The following is an 18,468-nucleotide window of genomic DNA, read 5'->3' as shown; positions in this document are numbered from 1 at the left end:
TAGGCTGGATTCCTCTAAAATGATCCCTAGTACACAGCCAGTTGACCACAGTGTCCTGCCCTGCTCACCTGGCAGTGTGTGGTGTGGTGGAGGCACACAGACACAGAGGGGATTTATTTTTACAGGGCCAGAGGGTGCCAGACCAGAGACAGTGAAGGAACACACACACACACTCACACATACGTGCATGCAGAGACACACACAAAAACGCAGGGACATTTACGGACAAACACATACACAAACGCAGGGATCCACACACACACGTACGGAAAAGAGGAGCAATGCCAGTGTGAAGAGGAAATGGGAGGACAAAGTTTATGTCTGACAAACAGCAGTCAGAAGGTGAGACCAGACTATGACTAAGAGAATGGGATATTCTCAGATCTCAAACATCCACTAATAGATGCTATAATCTATAGCATGTCTTTGGCTCCCAGGCCCATATTCCCAGAATGCTTTGGCATAGTGGCCAGAAAGGTGAAAAGTTAACCCCGGAATGGCGAGGGGCTTTGTAGGGAGTATTTTAAAAATAACCACACAAAGACTGGGGGGGTCTGACCGTAAGCTTAGAATGGACTGGTCAGTTATGACTGGAGGCTTAGGGGACTAGAGGACATACTACAGCTGTTTATTGCTGTTCTCATACAATCAGAGCAGAAACCTCAAATACCTGTTCAGTACATCCTGTTACTATCATCTGATAAATATCTGTGTAAATCTATTGGTCCTGATTAAGCATGAATAACAGTACAACTATAAAACTAAAGAACAAAAATAACTTCTCTATTATTAGAATTATACAGACAAACCTAAAAGGGTTCTATTTTGGGTTCCATGTAGAAACAATTCCATAGAGGGTTCTACATGGGGACAGCCAAAGAACCCTTTTTTCTAAGAGTGTATAGGTCTGGAGTGCAAGTGTGTGGTGTGTGAGAGAGAGAGACGGAGACAGAGACAGAGAGAGAAACAAGGGCAAGAAGGGCATTCTATGCCATCAAAAGGAACATAAAATTCAACATACCAATTAGGATCTGGCTAAAAATACTTGAATCAGTCATAGAGCCCATTGCCCTTTATGGTTGTGAGGTCTGGGGTCCGCTCACCAAACAAGATTTCACAAAATAGGACAAACACCAAATTGAGACTCTGCACGCAGAATTCTGCAAAAATATCCTCTGTGTACAAAGTAGAACAACAAATAATACATGCAGAGCAGAATTAGGCCGATACCCACTAATGATCAAAATACAGAAAATAACTGTTAAATTCTACAACCACCTAAAAGGAAGCGATTCCCAAACCTTCCATAACAAAGCCATCACCTACAGAGAGATGAACCTGGAGAAGAGTCCCCTAAGCAAGCTGGTCCTGGGGCTCTGATCACAAACACACCCCACAGAGCCCCAGCAACACAATTAGACCCAACCAAATCATGAGAAAACAAAAAGATAATTATTTCCAATGTGTCAAGTAATTAACAAAAACAGAGCAAACTAGAATGCTATTTGGCCCTAAACAGAGAGTACACAGTGGCAGAATACCTGACCACTGTGACTGACCCTAAACAGAGAGTACACAGTCGCAGAATACCTGACCACTGTGATGGACCCTAAACAGAGAGTACACAGTGGCAGAATACCTGACCACTGTGACGGACCCTAAACAGAGAGTACACAGTGGCAGAATACCTGACCACTGTGATGGACCCTAAACAGAGAGTACACAGTGGCAGAATACCTGACCACTGTGACGGACCCTAAACAGAGAGTACACAGTGGCAGAATACCTGACCACTGTGACTGACCCTAAACAGAGAGTACACAGTGGCAGAATACCTGTCCACTGTGACTGACCCAAACTTAAGGAAAGCTTTGACTATGTACATACTTAGTGAGCATAGCCTTGCTATTGAGAAAGGCCGCCGTAGACAGACCTGGCTCTCAAGAGAAGACAGGCTATGTGCACACTGCCCACAAAATGAGGTGGAAACTGAGCTGCACTTCCTAACCTCCTGGCCAATGTATGACCATATTAGAGACACATATTTCCCTCAGATTACACAGATCCACAAAGAATTCGAAAACAAACCCAATTTTGATAAACTGCCATATCTACTGGGTGAAATAACACAGTGTGCCATCACAGCAGCAAGATTTGTGACCTGTTGCCACAAGAAAAGGGCAACCAGTGAAGAACAAACATCATTGTAAATACAACCCATGTCTTTATTGTTTTGAAACTTCTGTATGTGTAATGTTTACTGTTAATTTTATTGTTTATTTCACTTTTGTATATTATCTACCTCACTTGCTTTGGCAATGTTAACACATGTTTCCCATGCCAATAAAGCCCCTTGAATTGAAATTGAATTGAAAGAGAGAAAGAGAGAGCGATCCGGGATGAAAGAACGTGTGTCGGAGGTGCTAATGTCGGAGGATTATGGGGGATAGGGGTAAGTAATGCGTAAAGTGAGAGCCCTGTAACCCTCCTTAACCTGGACTGAGACAGACTGGAAGTGGGGGGGGGGGGGGGGGGGGGATTTACCCTAGTCACTAAGCTAACTTGGCTCTAATGACAAGCTTTCTGTGTGTAGCTGGATAATGGCAGGTTATGTTGCTGACTTGCCAGATGCCTCAAACTGAATTATTCTGCTGCTATCATTCGCTACATACTTCAGTCAGACTGCCACCATTGAAGTGGTTTGTAGTGACATCAAAGTGCGGGGTGTTGTACAAAACCAAGTCATCAGTGATTGGACCATCTCTAACCATCAGAGTATCAAAGCCAATGACACATTTTTAAAAGTGCCACTTTACACATTTTTGTTCTGGCCCAAACCATCGGTTTCTGGGACCAATCAGACCGTAGAGGAGGTGCTCAGATACAGACTCATTGCGAAGAAGAAACTAACATCCATGGGTGTGATGTTTTGCCGGTGCAAGGAGTTTGGGTAGCCAGGCAAGTCTCTTTCTGTCTGTGTGAGTGTTTCTAAAGGGGACTTGAGTTAAAGGTCTTTGACTTGTCTCAGAGTCATACAGGTCTTAAGGGTAGATGACAGCGTAGAAATAAAGTGAATAGAACGGACATACCAACATTTGTTTCCATTCCTGTTAGTGAGTATTTCTCCTTTGCCAAGATAATCCAGCCTCCTGACAGGTGTAGGAACTTCACACAGCCATTGTAGAGGAGTGGGACAACATTCCACAGGCCACAATCAACAGCCTGATCAACTCGATGTGAAGGAGATGTGTCGCACTGCATGAGGCAAATGGTGGTCCCACCAGATACTGACTGGTTTTCTGATCCACACCCCTTCTTTTCTGTTGTTGTTGGTATATGTGACTAACAGATGCATATCTGTATTCCCAGTCATGTGAATTCCATAGATTAGGGTCTAATGAATGTATTTACATTGACTGATTTCCTGATATGAACTGTACCTCAGTAAAACCTTTGAAATAATCGCCTGCTGTGTTTATATTTTTGTTCAGTGTAAATCTATGATGGTGGCTGTTTGGCTGGTATGGAATGAAGGGTTGTCTTCAATGACAATATCCACTCTATAACTGGTATTGGAGTGGTGGGGAAACAACATGGAGGTAATAGCTTGACTATAGTCTCACGTGACTGGCCAGCGATGACATGTAGCAAATATTGTATACTATATTGACAAGATAGTCAAGTGACCCGCACTAACAGTAGAACAGTAGAAATATGGAAGTCAGGGTGGAGGCGGCGAGATCAGGTGGAACCATTCTAGCCAATGAGAGGGCAGATATGCATGTGAACAACAGGCCATAGAGATAGATGACTCATCTTTGTATCTGTGCCATTATAGAGTCTGTGACCGCAAGGGCAGCACCATTGAAGCCATTTCCATTTTAAAGTAGTCAATTTTCTTATTCTTCATTGGCTGATTGCTCCAAAATCATAGGAATCCCCACCCAATTGTTTACTTTAAAATGGTGGAAGTCCTCAATGGCAATATCCACACTAAAACGGGTTATATCCATGATGAGTCCTCACCCCATGACAACAGGAACAACTCCAATATAAAGTTGTTTTTTTCTAAGTTGGGTAAATGTAACGTGTGTCCACTTATATCAGTAAATTCGGAACAACCTAACCGTTCTGAAACTTCAGTTGATCGAATAAGCCTCACTTAGCAAATGAGCAATTCCATTTTTTGTTGACCAAATTCAACACTCTCCCATTGACCAAAAATTCCTCCCATTTTAGGCTTATTTTCGTGGACAGATTTTGGGCGGAGTAAAACCTCTTGCTTCGCCTCTTCCTCTCTGCCTTTGGTCTCACATGATTCTGACAATAATGTGGTTTTAGTCTCACCTGATAGGCCAGATATGACTGTTTGGACAGTAATGGGTTGGTTACAGATTGGTCTTCTGATTGGACAGAATTGACCTGTATTCTCACCTGATTGGCCAGCGATGTGGCTAGTCTCACATGACTGGCCAGAGATGACCTATAGCAGAGCTCTCCAACCCTGTTCCTGTAGGTTCTCTCAAACCCTAATCTAACACACCTGATTTGAATGCATATCTATCTGATCAGTTGAATCAGGTTAGTTACAAGTGGAGTTGGATTTAAAACCTACAGGAGGGTAGGCTCTCCAGGAACACGCTTGGAGAAGCCTGACCTATAGTCTCACCTGATTGGGTGGCGATGACCTGGAGCTGCAGTCTCTGGGGGGAGTAGCTGGTCCAGGTCTTCTGAGAGGCTGAGAGCCACTGGAGCAGCTGATCCATGTGCTGCCTGTAGAGGTCAGCTACTGTAGCCAGACCCTGGACCTTACACAGAGACACTACGCTCTGTTCTGCCTGAGAGGAGAGAGACAGGTGGAGAGAGACAGAGATGGAGAGGAGAGAGACAGAGAGAGAGAGAGCGAGATGGAGAGAGATGGAGAGGAGAGAGAGACACAGAGAGAGAGGGAGATGGAGAGGAGAGAGACAGAGAGGAGAGGGAGACAGAGAGAGGGAGATGGAGAGGAGAGAGATAGAGAGAGAAACAGGAAGGGAAGGTGAGAGAAAGTGATCAACACATTCCATTAAAATGTTAATGGCTGTGTTGCAAGTTTAGATTACATCTGGAAACAGAAGCATGAACAGTAACTTTACCATGAAAATAATAACTCTCCAAAAACGCTGTAAACAATGTGCTTCACATGCTCTTAGTCTTGTACAGTGCCTTGCGAAAGTATTCGGCCCCCTTGAACTTTGCGACCTTTTGCCACATTTCAGGCTTCAAACATAAAGATATAAAACTGTATTTTTTTGTGAAGAATCAACAACAAGTGGGACACAATCATGAAGTGGAACGACATTTACTGGATATTTCAAACTTTTTTAACAAATCAAAAACTGAAACATTGGCCGTGCAAAATTATTCAGCCCCTTTACTTTCAGTGCAGCAAACTCTCTCCAGAAGTTCAGTGAGGATCTCTGAATGATCCAATGTTGACCTAAATGACTAATGATGATAAATACAATCCACCTGTGTGTAATCAAGTCTCCGTATAAATGCACCTGCACTGTGATAGTCTCAGAGGTCCGTTAAAAGCACAGAGAGCATCATGAAGAACAAGGAACACACCAGGCAGGTCCGAGATACTGTTGTGAAGAAGTTTAAAGCCGGATTTGGATACAAAAAGATTTCCCAAGCTTTAAAAATCCCAAGGAGCACTGTGCAAGCGATAATATTGAAATGGAAGGAGTATCAGACCACTGCAAATCTACCAAGACCTGGCCGTCCCTCTAAACTTTCAGCTCATACAAGGAGAACTGATCAGAGATGCAGCCAAGAGGCCCATGATCACTCTGGATGAACTGCAGAGATCTACAGCTGAGGTGGGAGACTCTGTCCATAAATCAGTCAACAATCAGTCGTATATTGCACAAATCTGGCCTTTATGGAAGAGTGGCAAGAAGAAAGACATTTCTTAAAGATATCCATAAAAAGTGTTGTTTAAAGTTTGCCACAAGCCACCTGGGAGACACACCAAACATGTGGAAGAAGGTGCTCTGGTCAGATGAAACCAAAATTGAACTTTTTGCCAACAATGCAAAACGTTATGTTTGGCGTAAAAGCTACACAGCTGAACACACCATCCCCACTGTCATGGTTTGGGCCTGCTTTTCTTCAGCAGGGACAGGGAAGATGGTTAAAATTGATGGGAAGATGGATGGAGCCAAATACAGGACCATTCTGGAAGAAAACCTGATGGAGTCTGCAAAAGACCTGAGACTGGGACGGAGATTTGTCTTCCAACAAGACAATGATCCAAAACATAAAGCAAAATCTACAATGGAATGGTTCAAAAATAAACATATCCAGGTGTTAGAATGGCCAAGTCAAAGTCCAGACCTGAATCCAATCGAGAATCTGTGGAAAGAACTAAAAACTGCTGTTCACAAATGCTCTCCATCCAACCTCACTGAGCTCGAGCTGTTTTGCAAGGAGGAATGGGAAAAAAATTCAGTCTCTCGATGTGCAAAACTGATAGAGACATACCCCAAGCGACTTACAGCTGTAATCGCAGCAAAAGGTGGCGCTACAAAGTATTAACTTAAGGGGGCTGAATAATTTTGCACGCCCAATTTTTCAGTTTTTGATTTGTTAAAAAAGTTTGAAATAGCCAATAAATGTCGTTTCACTTCACGATTGTGTCCCACTTGTTGTTGATTCTTCACAAAAAAATACAGTTTTATATATTTATGTTTGAAGCCTGAAATGTGGCAAAAGGTCGCAAAGTTCAAGGGGGCCGAATACTTCCGCAAGGCACTGTACATCAAACCACTAACACATGTACCCATACAGAAAACAAACAGGAAGCATACATCCCATAGTCACAATAAACATCAACGAAGAGGAAATGAGCAGAGTGAGAGAAAGGAGCGTGAGCATAGTGTTGTCTCTTCAGGACAGAGGAAGTGACCTCGAGGGGCGCGTTATGGTCCCCTTGAGGGGAGGCGGGGATGGACACTGTCTGATTGACTGTCCTCGAGTCAATAGTGTTAACCCCCTGCGAAGGGAGCCAACAACCCCCCCCCCCCCACAAACCCTGACTGGAAGATCATTTTCTGGGAAAACTGGCGTTGCCATTCCCCCTGGGAGGTGGAACAATGTCCAGGAATGTCCCAGCTCATGGTCTCCCTCCCTCCTTCTCTACATGTCCCAGGCCATGCTCTCCCTCCCTCCTTTCCCCCTTCTCTACATGTCCCAGGCCATGCTCTCCCTCCCCCTTCTCTACATGTCCCAGGCCATACTCTCCCTCCCTCCTCCCCCCCTTCTCTACATGTCCCAGGCCATGCTCTCCCTCCCTCCTTCCCTACATGTCCCAGGCCATGCTCTCCCTCCCTCCTTCCCCCCTTCTCTACATGTCCCAGGCCATGCTCTCCCTCCCTCCTTCCCCCCTTTTCTACATGTCCCAGGCCATGCTCTCCCTCCCTCCTTCCCCCCTTCTCTACATGTCCCAGGCCATACTCTCCCTCCGTCCTTCCCCCCTTCTCTACATGTCCCAGGCCATGCTCCCCCTCCCCCTTCTCTACATGTCCCAGGCCATGCTCTCCCTCCCTCCTTCTCTACATGTCCCAGGCCATGCTCTCCCTCCCTCCTTCTCTACATGTCCCAGGCCATGCTCTCCCTCCCCCTTCTCTACATGTCCCAGGCCATGCTCTCCCTCCCTCCTTCTCTACATGTCCCAGGCCATGCTCTCCCTCCCTCCTTCTCTACATGTCCCTGTCCATATTCTTCCTCCCAGTTCCAAACAGGACACCGTTTCTGCAGACAGACACACAGACAGTCAGACATAGAAGGCCACTGAGTGGTCAGTCATTCATCCGTTGGCCAGAGTGCAACTCCACTTCCCGCTCCTCTCCTCGTAGACCTGCTATTAGCACACAGTCCAGACAGACCGACTAAACTAAGACGTAACACAGGGCTTTTACAGTCTGTTCTGTTTCCTCTGCCTCTTCTCTTTGTCGTTTTATTCTGGGTCAAGTTACCCGGACGAGGAGTGTCCTTCGCGGCAGGATGGCGCTCGCATGGCATGTAATGGCAGTAGGCGTGAGGAAAGATGGCGCTGGCGCTGATTCTCTCGCTCTCTCAAAACCGCCTCCTTTCACCCGTGGCAACGGTTTAAACTAGTTCCACTCCAAAGGTGCAATTTCTGACTAAATGGGTAATTACAGTAGACTGTCGAGTTCCACTGTGCCCACTTTGAACCAGGGCTAACACTTACATTCTTCAAATAGCTTCTCTGGCCCGCTATACAAAACATACTCACAGCTGTAATAAACAAGGAGGAGGGGGGTGGAAAGAGAGTGTTACATGTTAAAAACATTCTAGATCACCACATGTCAGAGCAGAGAAGGAGAGGAGTAGTTACACAGGAGAGGTGGATGGTTATAAACGTTGAGCCCACAGGGGAGGGGAGGCCTGCCTGGAAGACAGAGAGGATAATGGGATTGCTCGTTAGAGCCACTGGGTGAGGCTGTGTGTGTGTGTGTGTGTGTGTGTGTCTCTTACCTGGGCAGTGAGCTGGGGTTTGATGTATGGATGTGTAGACATACGTGTGTGTGTCCATGTACTGTATGTGTGTGTATGTGAGCACATCTTACCTTGTCAGTGAGCTGTGGCTCAGTGGAGAGGCTCTGGACAGTAACCAGCACCTGTAACAGCTGTAGACTGACCGAGCAACAGTCCTTCTCACAAACAGACAACAGAACATCCACACAGGACAGCAACTGGTCCAGATACACCGCCTGGGAGAGGGACGGAGAGACAATTCTAATTCAGCCCTTTATTGGGTAAATATCATACATCACACAAACACATTTAAATATCAGCCCTCACACATTTACACCTGGAAAAGGAGAGACCGGGAGAGAGAGGGAGACGGAGATAGGGGAATGTGTAGATTGAGGTGGAGTGTGAGAAGGGGTGAGAGAGATAGGTACAGAGAGAGAGATAGGTACAGAGAGAGGGAGTAAGAGAGATAGGTACAGAGATAGGGAGTAAGAGAGAGATAGGTACAGAGAGAGGGAGTAAGAGAGATGGGTACAGAGAGATGGGTACAGAGAGAGAGGTACAGAGATAGGGAGTAAGAGAGAGATAGGTACAGAGAGAGGGAGTAAGAGAGATGGGTACAGAGAGAGATAGGTACAGAGAGAGGGAATAAGAGAGAGAGAGAGGTACAGAGAGAGGGAATAAGAGAGAGAGAGAGGTACAGAGAGAGAGAGATAGGTACAGAGAGAGAGAGATAGGTACAGAGAGAGGGAATAAGAGAGAGAGAGAGGTACAGAGAGAGGGAATAAGAGAGAGAGATAGGTACAGAGAGAGATAGGTACAGAGAGAGGGAGTAAGAGAGAGACTGCAGTGCTAGTCTGATGGTGCATGAGAAGCCCCTGACCTCTGTTCCTCACTGTCATACTGTTAAATGAGGGAAAAGTCAATGGTGTGACCGCTCCCTTCACCACCAGCCTAGAAGCTAGATTTATTTTCTCTGAACTCTATCCGCCCTCTCCCCTCTATCCCTCCTTCTGTCTCCCTCGCTCACACTTCTCTCCATCTGCTCCCTCTCACCTCTCTCACGACACGCCATCCTCCCTTCCTCCCTCAGTTCTGACACTCTCTCGCTCTCTCTGTGTCTCTCTCCCTCTGTCTCCCCCCCTCTCTCTGTGTATCTCTGTCTCTCTGTCTCCCCATCTCTCTCTCTCTCTGTGTCTCTCTCTCTCTCTGTGTCTCTCTCTCTCTGTGTCTCTCTCTCTCTCTCCGTGTCTCTCTCTCTCTCTCTCTCTCTCTGTGTCTCTCTCTCTCTCTGTGTTGCTCTCTCTCTGTGTCTCTCTCTCTCTCCCTCTGTGTCTCTCTGTGTCTCTCTCTCTGTAGGGTGAGCTCATGTTTAGACAAAAGGCCCTCCACTCTGACCAATTTCCATGCCATCACCGGGAGCACAGCCTTGTTTCCTGTTTTGCTGTGGCCTGTCATTAGAGAGGAGGGAGGGATGGGGAGGCAGTCTCCAGGTGTTTGCTTAGGGAGAGAGGGGGTGTATTAGGGAATGGAGAGAGATGGCCAAGAGTCTGTACGCACGCACGCACACACACACACACACCTCATCCCTCCCATTCTCCATAATGACAAAACGTCTGTTCAGTGCTCAAAGCAGGCACTAGGAGGAGCACAACACTGTCTTCCCCGAGCGGCCAAAGAGCGGCCAGAGAGAAGCCAGAGAGCAGAAAGACAGCGGCCAGAGAGCAGCCAGAGAGCGACCAGAGAGCAGAAAGAGAGCGGCCAGAGAGCAGAAAGAGAGCAGCCAGAGAGCGGCCAGAGAGCAGAAAGAGAGCGGCCAGAGAGAAGCCAGAGAGCAGCCAGAGAGCAGAAAGAGAGCGGCCAGAGAGAAGCCAGAGAGCTGCCAGAGAGTGGAAAGAGAGCGGCCAGAGAGCGGAGAGAGCGGCCAGAGAGCGACCAGAGAGCGGCCAGAGAGCGGCCAGAGAGCAGCCAGAGAGAAGCCAGAGAGCGGCCAAAGAGCAGAAAGAGAGCGGCCAAAGAGAAGCCAGAGAGGAGAGCAGTGAGTCTATGACAGGACTGGAGAGGAGAGACTAGAGGGTCAGGACTTCCAGGGCTGGAGAGGAGAGACTAGAGGGTCAGGACTTCCAGGGCTGGAGAGGAGAGACTAGAGACTATTCTAAAATAAAGTGAGCATTGAGGATAACCTCTGCTTCCTTAGTCCCCCTGTCTGGCCTGGGCTTCCCTGGGGCTTCCCCCTCCCCTCTCTGGGCTTCCCTGGGCCTCCCCCTTACCTCTGGGTTTCCCTGGGGCCTCCCCCTCACCTCTCTTGGCTTCCCTGGGGCCTCCTCCTCACCTCTCTGGGCTTCCCTGGGCCTCCCCCTCACCCCATCTTGGCTTCCCTGGGCCTCCCCCTCACCCCATCTTGGCTTCCCTGGGGCCTCCCCCTCACCCCTCCTGGCTTCCCTGGGGCCTCCCCCTCACCCCTCCTGGCTTCCCTGGGGCCTCCCCCTCACCCCTCTGGGCTTGTGACTCAGTTCTCCCCTCCTGTGTACTTACTCACCCCCCCTGTAGAGTGTGGACGTGCTCACAGTGGGTGGTGAGGATACCCATAGAATCTCTAGTTATTGTATTTCTGTGGGGATCCCCCTCTTTACAGCTCTGCAGCTCACTACCATGGGAATAGAGCAGAGATAATGTGGAGGTTTCACTCTGTTCTGGTCTGGTCTGTCCTGTTCTGGTCTGCTCTGTTCTGTTCTCTGCTGTGTTCTGTTCTGCTCTGTTTTGGTGTGTTCTGGTCTGTTCTCTGCTGTGTTCTGGTCTGTTCTCTGCTGTGGTCTGGTCTGTTCTCTGCTGTGGTCTGGTCTGTTCTGTTCTCTGCTGTGTTCTGGTCTGTTCTGTTCTCTGCTGTGGTCTGTTCTGTTCTCTGCTGTGTTCTGGTCTGTTCTGTTCTCTGCTGTGGTCTGTTCTGTTCTCTGCTGTGTTCTGGTCTGTTCTGTTCTCTGCTGTGTTCTGGTCTGTTCTGTTCTCTGCTGTGGTCTGGTCTGTTCTGTTCTCTGCTGTGTTCTGGTCTGTTCTGTTCTCTGCTGTGTTCTGGTCTGTTCTGTTCTCTGCTGTGTTCTGGTCTGTTCTGTTCTCTGCTGTATTCTGGTCTGTTCTGTTCTCTGCTGTGGTCTGGTCTGTTCTGTTCTCTGCTGTGGTCTGTTCTCTGTTCTGTTCTCTGCTGTGTTCTGGTCTGTTCTGTTCTCTGCTGTGGTCTGGTCTGTTCTGTTCTCTGCTGTGGTCTGGTCTGTTCTGTTCTCTGCTGTGGTCTGGTCTGTTCTGTTCTCTGCTGTGGTCTGGTCTGTTCTGTTCTCTGCTGTGGTCTGGTCTGTTCTGTTCTCTGCTGTGGTCTGGTCTGTTCTGTTCTCTGCTGTGGTCTGTTCTCTGTTCTGGTTTGTTGTGTAGTTGGGGATTCATTACCACCCCCCCCCCCCCCCCCCCCCCCCCCAACTTCTGCCGGTGTCATGGCAACAGGGAAACAGATACACCCCTGGAGCTCAGACCCGGTTGTGTCAGTCCACAGGTGAGGTGGCAGCCACGGCCACGGGTACGGTTACGGGCACGGGTACGGTAAGCCCAACCCACCACCACACTTCTCCTTTCTTTCCTCTCTCTTTCAACAGCGAGAGGAGCAGGCCACAGCTGTCAGCGGCCATGACATCAGACAGAGGAAACATGTCAGAGTGGGTTTGTGTTTTCTGAGAGACAGTAATATGGCCGACATGGCGTCACCACGTCACGCAAAGGACAGCCACTCCCAAGTCTCTCGGCAGCATTTGCACAGAAGACAAGATAGAAAACAGAGCCTCCTCTGGCTCAGCACTTTGACAGTGTCTTGCTGTGTAATGTTCTGTCTGTTAACGACGTGGTTGTAAACACTCCTTCCCTTCACCTTTCTCTCTCCCATCTGCCTGTTTGCTTTAGCTCCGCAAATGTGAGACTAGCGCCGTAGCCACGGCAACACCACAATGGCCCTCAGCTGTAGAGTGAGAGCGTGTCTCTATTATGTACTAATAGCTTAATGTCTGTGGGTGTGTGTGTTTTATGGTATGTCCTATAATTACAACTTGTACGACACGGAAGCTTAACTAACCAAAACTCCTTTCAACTCCTCTCTGCCACAGTGAAGTCATTGTGAGTGCCAAGCACAATATCAGTGTCCACATCTTCAAGGGGCTCCACCACTCTCTCTCTCTCTCTCTGCTGACCAGAGTGGTGACTTTGAAGATTATTTATATTGGATTTTTTTTACTGCTTTTTGGTCCAAGTCAAACCTCTCACTCTCTTGCACAAAACTCTCTAATGTTGGAAGGATCAAAAACACAAAAGTTGTTCTCAACTTTTGAAGTTTATTTTAAAAAGCATAGCATCTGAGTCTGCAATTTAACTATTATTTTTTAACTCTACTTTATCTTATCACCACCGCTGCCCAATGTGCTCATATGACATTTTCCCCTTACATGTCTAAAAACCAACGAGCTAAACTGATATCAAAAACAGACAGTTAGTCCAACAAGCATGATCACTGTGGCTGCTGGCTAACCTTCACACCATCTGTGTGATGACTGGGTCTCTGAAGTTCATGTCAGAGTATTTGATCATTTTTAGTTAACCTTCATTTCCACGGGTTTTTCTCATAGAGGTAACATCTACTTTTCAAGGGAGACCCGGTCCGACAGCTGCAAGGGAAACAACGTTTCACAAAAAACTTCTTACATACACTAACACAACATTGAACAAAACTATAGACACACATACAGTACAACAATGACATATCACGTAAAGAAACACACAATGTCATAACTAAAAAACAGCTGTCCTAAAGACAATTACACTCTTCCATGATATTTAGAATGGACCAAGTGTTTAAACTCCACCAACGTTTTGGATTGGTAAAGAACCTGAGAGCTGCATGATATACTTAATCAAGTGCTCTCAAGGTAGAGGCCTGTACTGTTCAATTAACAGGTGTGCCTTCTAAAAAAAGTTAATTTGTGGAATTTCTTTCCTTCTTAATGCGTTTGAGCCAATCAGTTGTGTTGTGACAAGGTAGGGGGTATACAGAAGACAGCCCTAATTGGTAAAAGACCAAGAACTCAAATAAGCAAAGAGAAACGACAGTCCATCATTACTCTAAGACATGAAGGTCAGTCAACATGGAACATTTCAAGAACTTTGAAGTTTGTTCAAGTGCAGTTGCAAAAACCATCAAGCACTATGATGAAACTGGCTCTCATGAGGATCACCATAGGAAAGGAAGACCCAGAGTTACCTCTGCTGCAGAGGATAAGTTCATTTGAGTTACCAGCCTCAGAAATTGCAGCCCAAATAAATGCTTCACAGAGTTCAAGTAACAGACACATCTCAGCTAGAGGTCGACCGATTATGATTTTTCAATGCCGATACCGATTATTGGAGGACCCAAAAAAGCCGATACCAATTAATAGGCCAATTTGTATTTATATTTGTAATAATGACAATTACATCAATACAGAATGAACACTGAACCCTTTTATTTTAACTTAATATAATACATCAATAAAATCTATTTAGTCTCAAATAAATAATGAAACATGTTCAATTTGGTTTAAATAATGCAAAAACACAGTGTTGGAGAAGAAGCTAAAAGTGCAATATTTGCCATGTAAAAAAGCTCATGTTTAAGTTCCTTACTCAGAACATATGAAAGCTGGTGGTTCAATATTATGACGCGCCAACTATTTCTCTCTATACCATTTGTATTTCATATACCTTTGACTATTGGATGTTCTTATAGGCACTTTAGTATTGCCAGCCTAATCTCGGGAGTTGATAGGCTTGAAGTCATAAACAGCGCTGTGCTTCAAGCATTGCTAAGAACTGCTCGCTAACGCAGTAAAGTGCTGTTTGAATGAATGCTTATGAGCCTGCTGCTGCCTACCACCGCTCAGTTAGACTGCTCTATCAAATATCAAATCATAGACTTAATTATAATAAACACACAGAAATGCGAGCCTTTGGTCATTAATATGGTTATATTTCATTTCGAAAACAAAACGTTTATTCTTTCAGTGAAATACGGAACCGTTACATATTTTATCTAATGGGTGGCATCCATAAGTCTAAATATTCCTGTTACATTGCACAACCTTCAATGTTATATGTCATAATTATGTACAGTCATTGTTAGGATGAAAACCCAGTTCGCAACGAGCCAGGCAACCCAAACTGTAGCATATACCCTGACTCTGCTTGCACTGAACGCAAGAGAAGTGACACAATTTCCCTAGTTTAAATAATTGCATGTTAACAGTCAATATTAACTAAATATGCAGGTTTAAAAATATATACTTCTGTGTATTAATTTTAAGAAAGGCATTGATGTTTATTGGTAGGTACATTTGTGCAAAGAATGTGCTTTTTTCACGAATGCACTTTTGTTAAATCATCACCCGTTTGGCGAAGTAGGCTATGATTCAATGATATATTAACAGGCACCACATCGATTATATGCAACGCAGGACAAGCTAGTTAAACTAGTAATATCATCAACCATGTGTAGTTAACTAGTGATTATGTTAAGATTGATTGCTTTTTATAAGATAAGTTTAATGCTAGCTAGCAACTTACCTTGGCTCATTGCCCGCCACAAGGTCTTTTTGACGCTGCACTCGCGTAACAGGTGGTCAGCCTGCCACGCAGTTTCCTCATGGATTGCAATGTAATCGGCCAAAATCGGCATCCAAAAAGGCTGATTACAGATTGTTATGAAAACTTGAAATTGGCCCAAATTAATCATGCTGATTAATCGGTCGACCTCTAATCTCAACATCAACTGTTCAGAAGAGACTGCGTGAATCAGGCCTTTATGGTTGAATTCCTGCAACAACAAAAAAACACTACTAAAGGACACCAATAATAAGAAGAGACTTGCTTGGGCCAAGAAACACGTGCGATGGACATTAGACCGTGAAAATCTGTCCTTTGGTCTGATGAGTGCAAATTTGAGAGATTTGTTTCCAACCGCTGTGTCTTTGTGAGACACAGAGTAGGTGAACAGATAATGTCCGCATGTGTGGTTCCCACCGTGAAGCATGGAAGAAGAGGTGTGATGGTGTGGGGGTGCTTTGCTGGTGACACTGTCTGTGATTTATTTAGAATTCAGGATACACTTAACCAGCATGACTACCACAGCATTCTGCAGCGATATCCCATCCCATCTGGTTTGCGCTTAGCGGGACGATAATTTGCTTTTCAACAGGACAATGACCAAACACCGATGATTAACGACTCATGATGCAATTCTAACAACATACAAGAACTCAAGTCCTTGTGTTCACCTGCCTAGAATTCCTCACACTCAAATGCTGACCGTATTATCTCCCAAGAGAACTCTCCTCGGTTATAGTCACAGCTGTGTATATCCCGCCGCAAGCGTATACAGTTGAAGTCGGAAGTTTACATACACTTAGGTTGGAGTCATTAAAACTTGTTTTTCAACCACTCCACACATTTCTTGTTAACAAACTATAGTTTTGGCAAGTAGGTTAGGACATCTACTTTGTGCATGACACAAGTCATTTTTCCAACAATTGTTTACAGACAGATTATTTCACTTATAGTTCCCTATATCATAATTCCAGTGGGTCAGAAGTTTACATACACTAAGTTGACTGTGCCTTTAAACAGCTTGGACATTTCCAGAAAATGATGTCATGGCTTTAGAAGCTTCTGATGTCTAATTGACATCATTTGAGTCAATTGGAGGTGTACCTGTGGATGTACTTCAAGGCCTACCTTCAAACTCAGTGACTCTTTGCTAGACATCATGGGAAAATCAAAAGAAATCAGCCAAGACCTCAGAAAAAAAATGGAGACCTCCACAAGTCTGGTTCATCCTTGGGAGCAATTTCCAAACGCCTGAAGGCACGTTCATCTGTACACACAATAGTACGCAAGCATAAACACCATGGGACCACGCAGCCGCCAAACCGCTCAGGAAGGAGACGCGTTCTGTTTCCTAGAGATGAACGTACTTTGGTGCTTAAAGTGCAAATCAATCCCAGAAAAACAGCAAAGTACCTTGTGCAGATGCTGGAGGAAACAGGTACAAAAGTATCTATATCCACAGTAAAACGAGTCCTATATCAACATAACCTGAAAGGCCGCTCAGCAAGGAAGAAGCCACTGCTCCAAAACCGCCATAAAAAAGCCAGACTACGGTTTGCAGCTGCACATGGGGACAAAGATCGTACTTTTTGGAGAAATGTCCTCTGGTCTGATGAAACAAAAATAGAACTGTTTGGCCATAATGACCATCGTTGTTTGAAGGAAAAGGGGGAGGCTTGTAAGCCAAAGAACACCATCCCAACCGTGAAGCACGGGGGTGGCAGCATCATGTTGTGGGGGTGCTTTGCTGCAGGAGGGACTGGTGCACATCACAAAATAGATGGCTTCATGAGGATGGAAAATTATGTGGATATATTGAAGCGACATCTCAAGACATCAGTCAGGAAGTTAAAGCTTGGTCGCAAATGGGTCTTCCAAATGGACAATGACCCCAAGCATAATTCCAAAGTTGTGGCAAAATGGCCTAAGGACAATAAAGTAAAAGTATTGGAGTGGCCATCACAAAGCCCTGACCCTCAATCCTATATAATTTTTTGGGCAGAACTGAAAAAGCTTGTGCGAGCAAGGAGGTCTACCCACCTGACTCAGTTACACCAGCTCTGTCAGGAGGAATGGACCAAAATTCACCCAACTTATTGTGGGAAGCTTGTGAAAGGCTACCCAAAACATTTGACCCAAGTTAAACAATTTAAAGGCAATACTACCAAATACTAATTGAGTGTATGTAAACTTCTGACCCACTGGGAATGTGATGAAAGAAATAAAAGCTGAAATAAATCACCCTCTACTATTATTCTGACATTTCACATTCTTAAAATAAAGTGGTGATCCTAACTGACCCAAAACAGGGAATTTTTACTAGGATTAAATGTCAGGAATTGTGAAAAACTGTATGTAAACTTCCGGCTTCAACTGTTGACGGACATATTCAATCCGTCCCTATCCCAGTCTGCTGTCACCACAAGCTTCAAGATAGCCACCATTATTCCAGTTCCCAAGGAAGCTAAGGTAACTCTACTAAATGACTATTGCCCCGTAGCACTCACTTCTGTCATCATGAAGTGCTTTGAGAGACTAGTCAAGGACCATATCACCTCCACCCTACCTGTCACCCAAGACCCACTCCAATTTGCTTACCGCCCCAATAGGGGAAAAACGTGGCTTGTCACCAAAAACCCTTCTAACTTTTACAGATGCACAATTGAGAGCATCCTGTCGCGCTGTTTTACCACCTGGTACGGCAACTGCACCGCCCACAACCGCAGGGGCTCTCCAGAGGGTGGTGCTGTCTGCATCACCGGGGGCAAACTACCTGCCCTCCAGGACACCTACACCACCCGATGTCACAGGACGGCCAAAAAGATAATCAAGGACAACAACCACCCGAGCCACTGTCTGTTCACCCTGCTATCATCCAGAAGGTGAGGTCAGTACAGGTGCATCAGAGCTGGGACAGAGAGATAGAAGCTGTTTTTCAATCTCAAGGCCATCAGATTGTTAAACAGCCACCACTAGCACAGAGGCAGCTGCCTACCTATAGACTTGATATCATTGGCCACTTTAATAAATGGAACACTAGTCACTTTAATAATGCCACTTTAAGAATGTTTACATATCTCACATTACTCATCTCATATGTACGGTTATCCTTCACTATCTATTGCATCTTAGCTGCTCTGTCACTGCTCATCTATATATTTTATACTCTGTCACTGCTCATCTATATATTTTATACTTATATATTCTCATCCAATTCCTTTATTAGATTGTGTGTATTAGGTTTAGTTGTGGAATTTG

At 45.5% G+C, this 18,468-nt stretch overlaps 1 protein-coding gene across 2 annotated transcripts in view; it reads right to left on the bottom strand.

The window, feature by feature from the left end:
- LOC110485270 (dynein assembly factor 5, axonemal) overlaps positions 1–18,468 on the bottom strand; it is a 111,929-nt gene that overhangs the window by 23,152 nt on the left and 70,309 nt on the right. For both annotated transcript variants that reach the window (XM_036939077.1, XM_036939076.1), the window contains 2 exons: positions 8,637–8,780; positions 4,670–4,838 (listed from right to left, as the gene is read on the bottom strand). In XM_036939077.1, coding sequence (XP_036794972.1) covers positions 4,670–4,838; positions 8,637–8,780 — 313 coding nt within the window. The remainder of the gene's footprint in view (positions 1–4,669; positions 4,839–8,636; positions 8,781–18,468) is intronic.

Source organism: Oncorhynchus mykiss, chromosome 12, assembly GCF_013265735.2.
Source record: "Oncorhynchus mykiss isolate Arlee chromosome 12, USDA_OmykA_1.1, whole genome shotgun sequence".
Lineage (NCBI taxonomy): Eukaryota > Metazoa > Chordata > Actinopteri > Salmoniformes > Salmonidae > Oncorhynchus > Oncorhynchus mykiss.
Note: the sequence above shows the minus strand (reverse complement) of the source record. Positions and strands in the feature narration are given on the sequence as shown.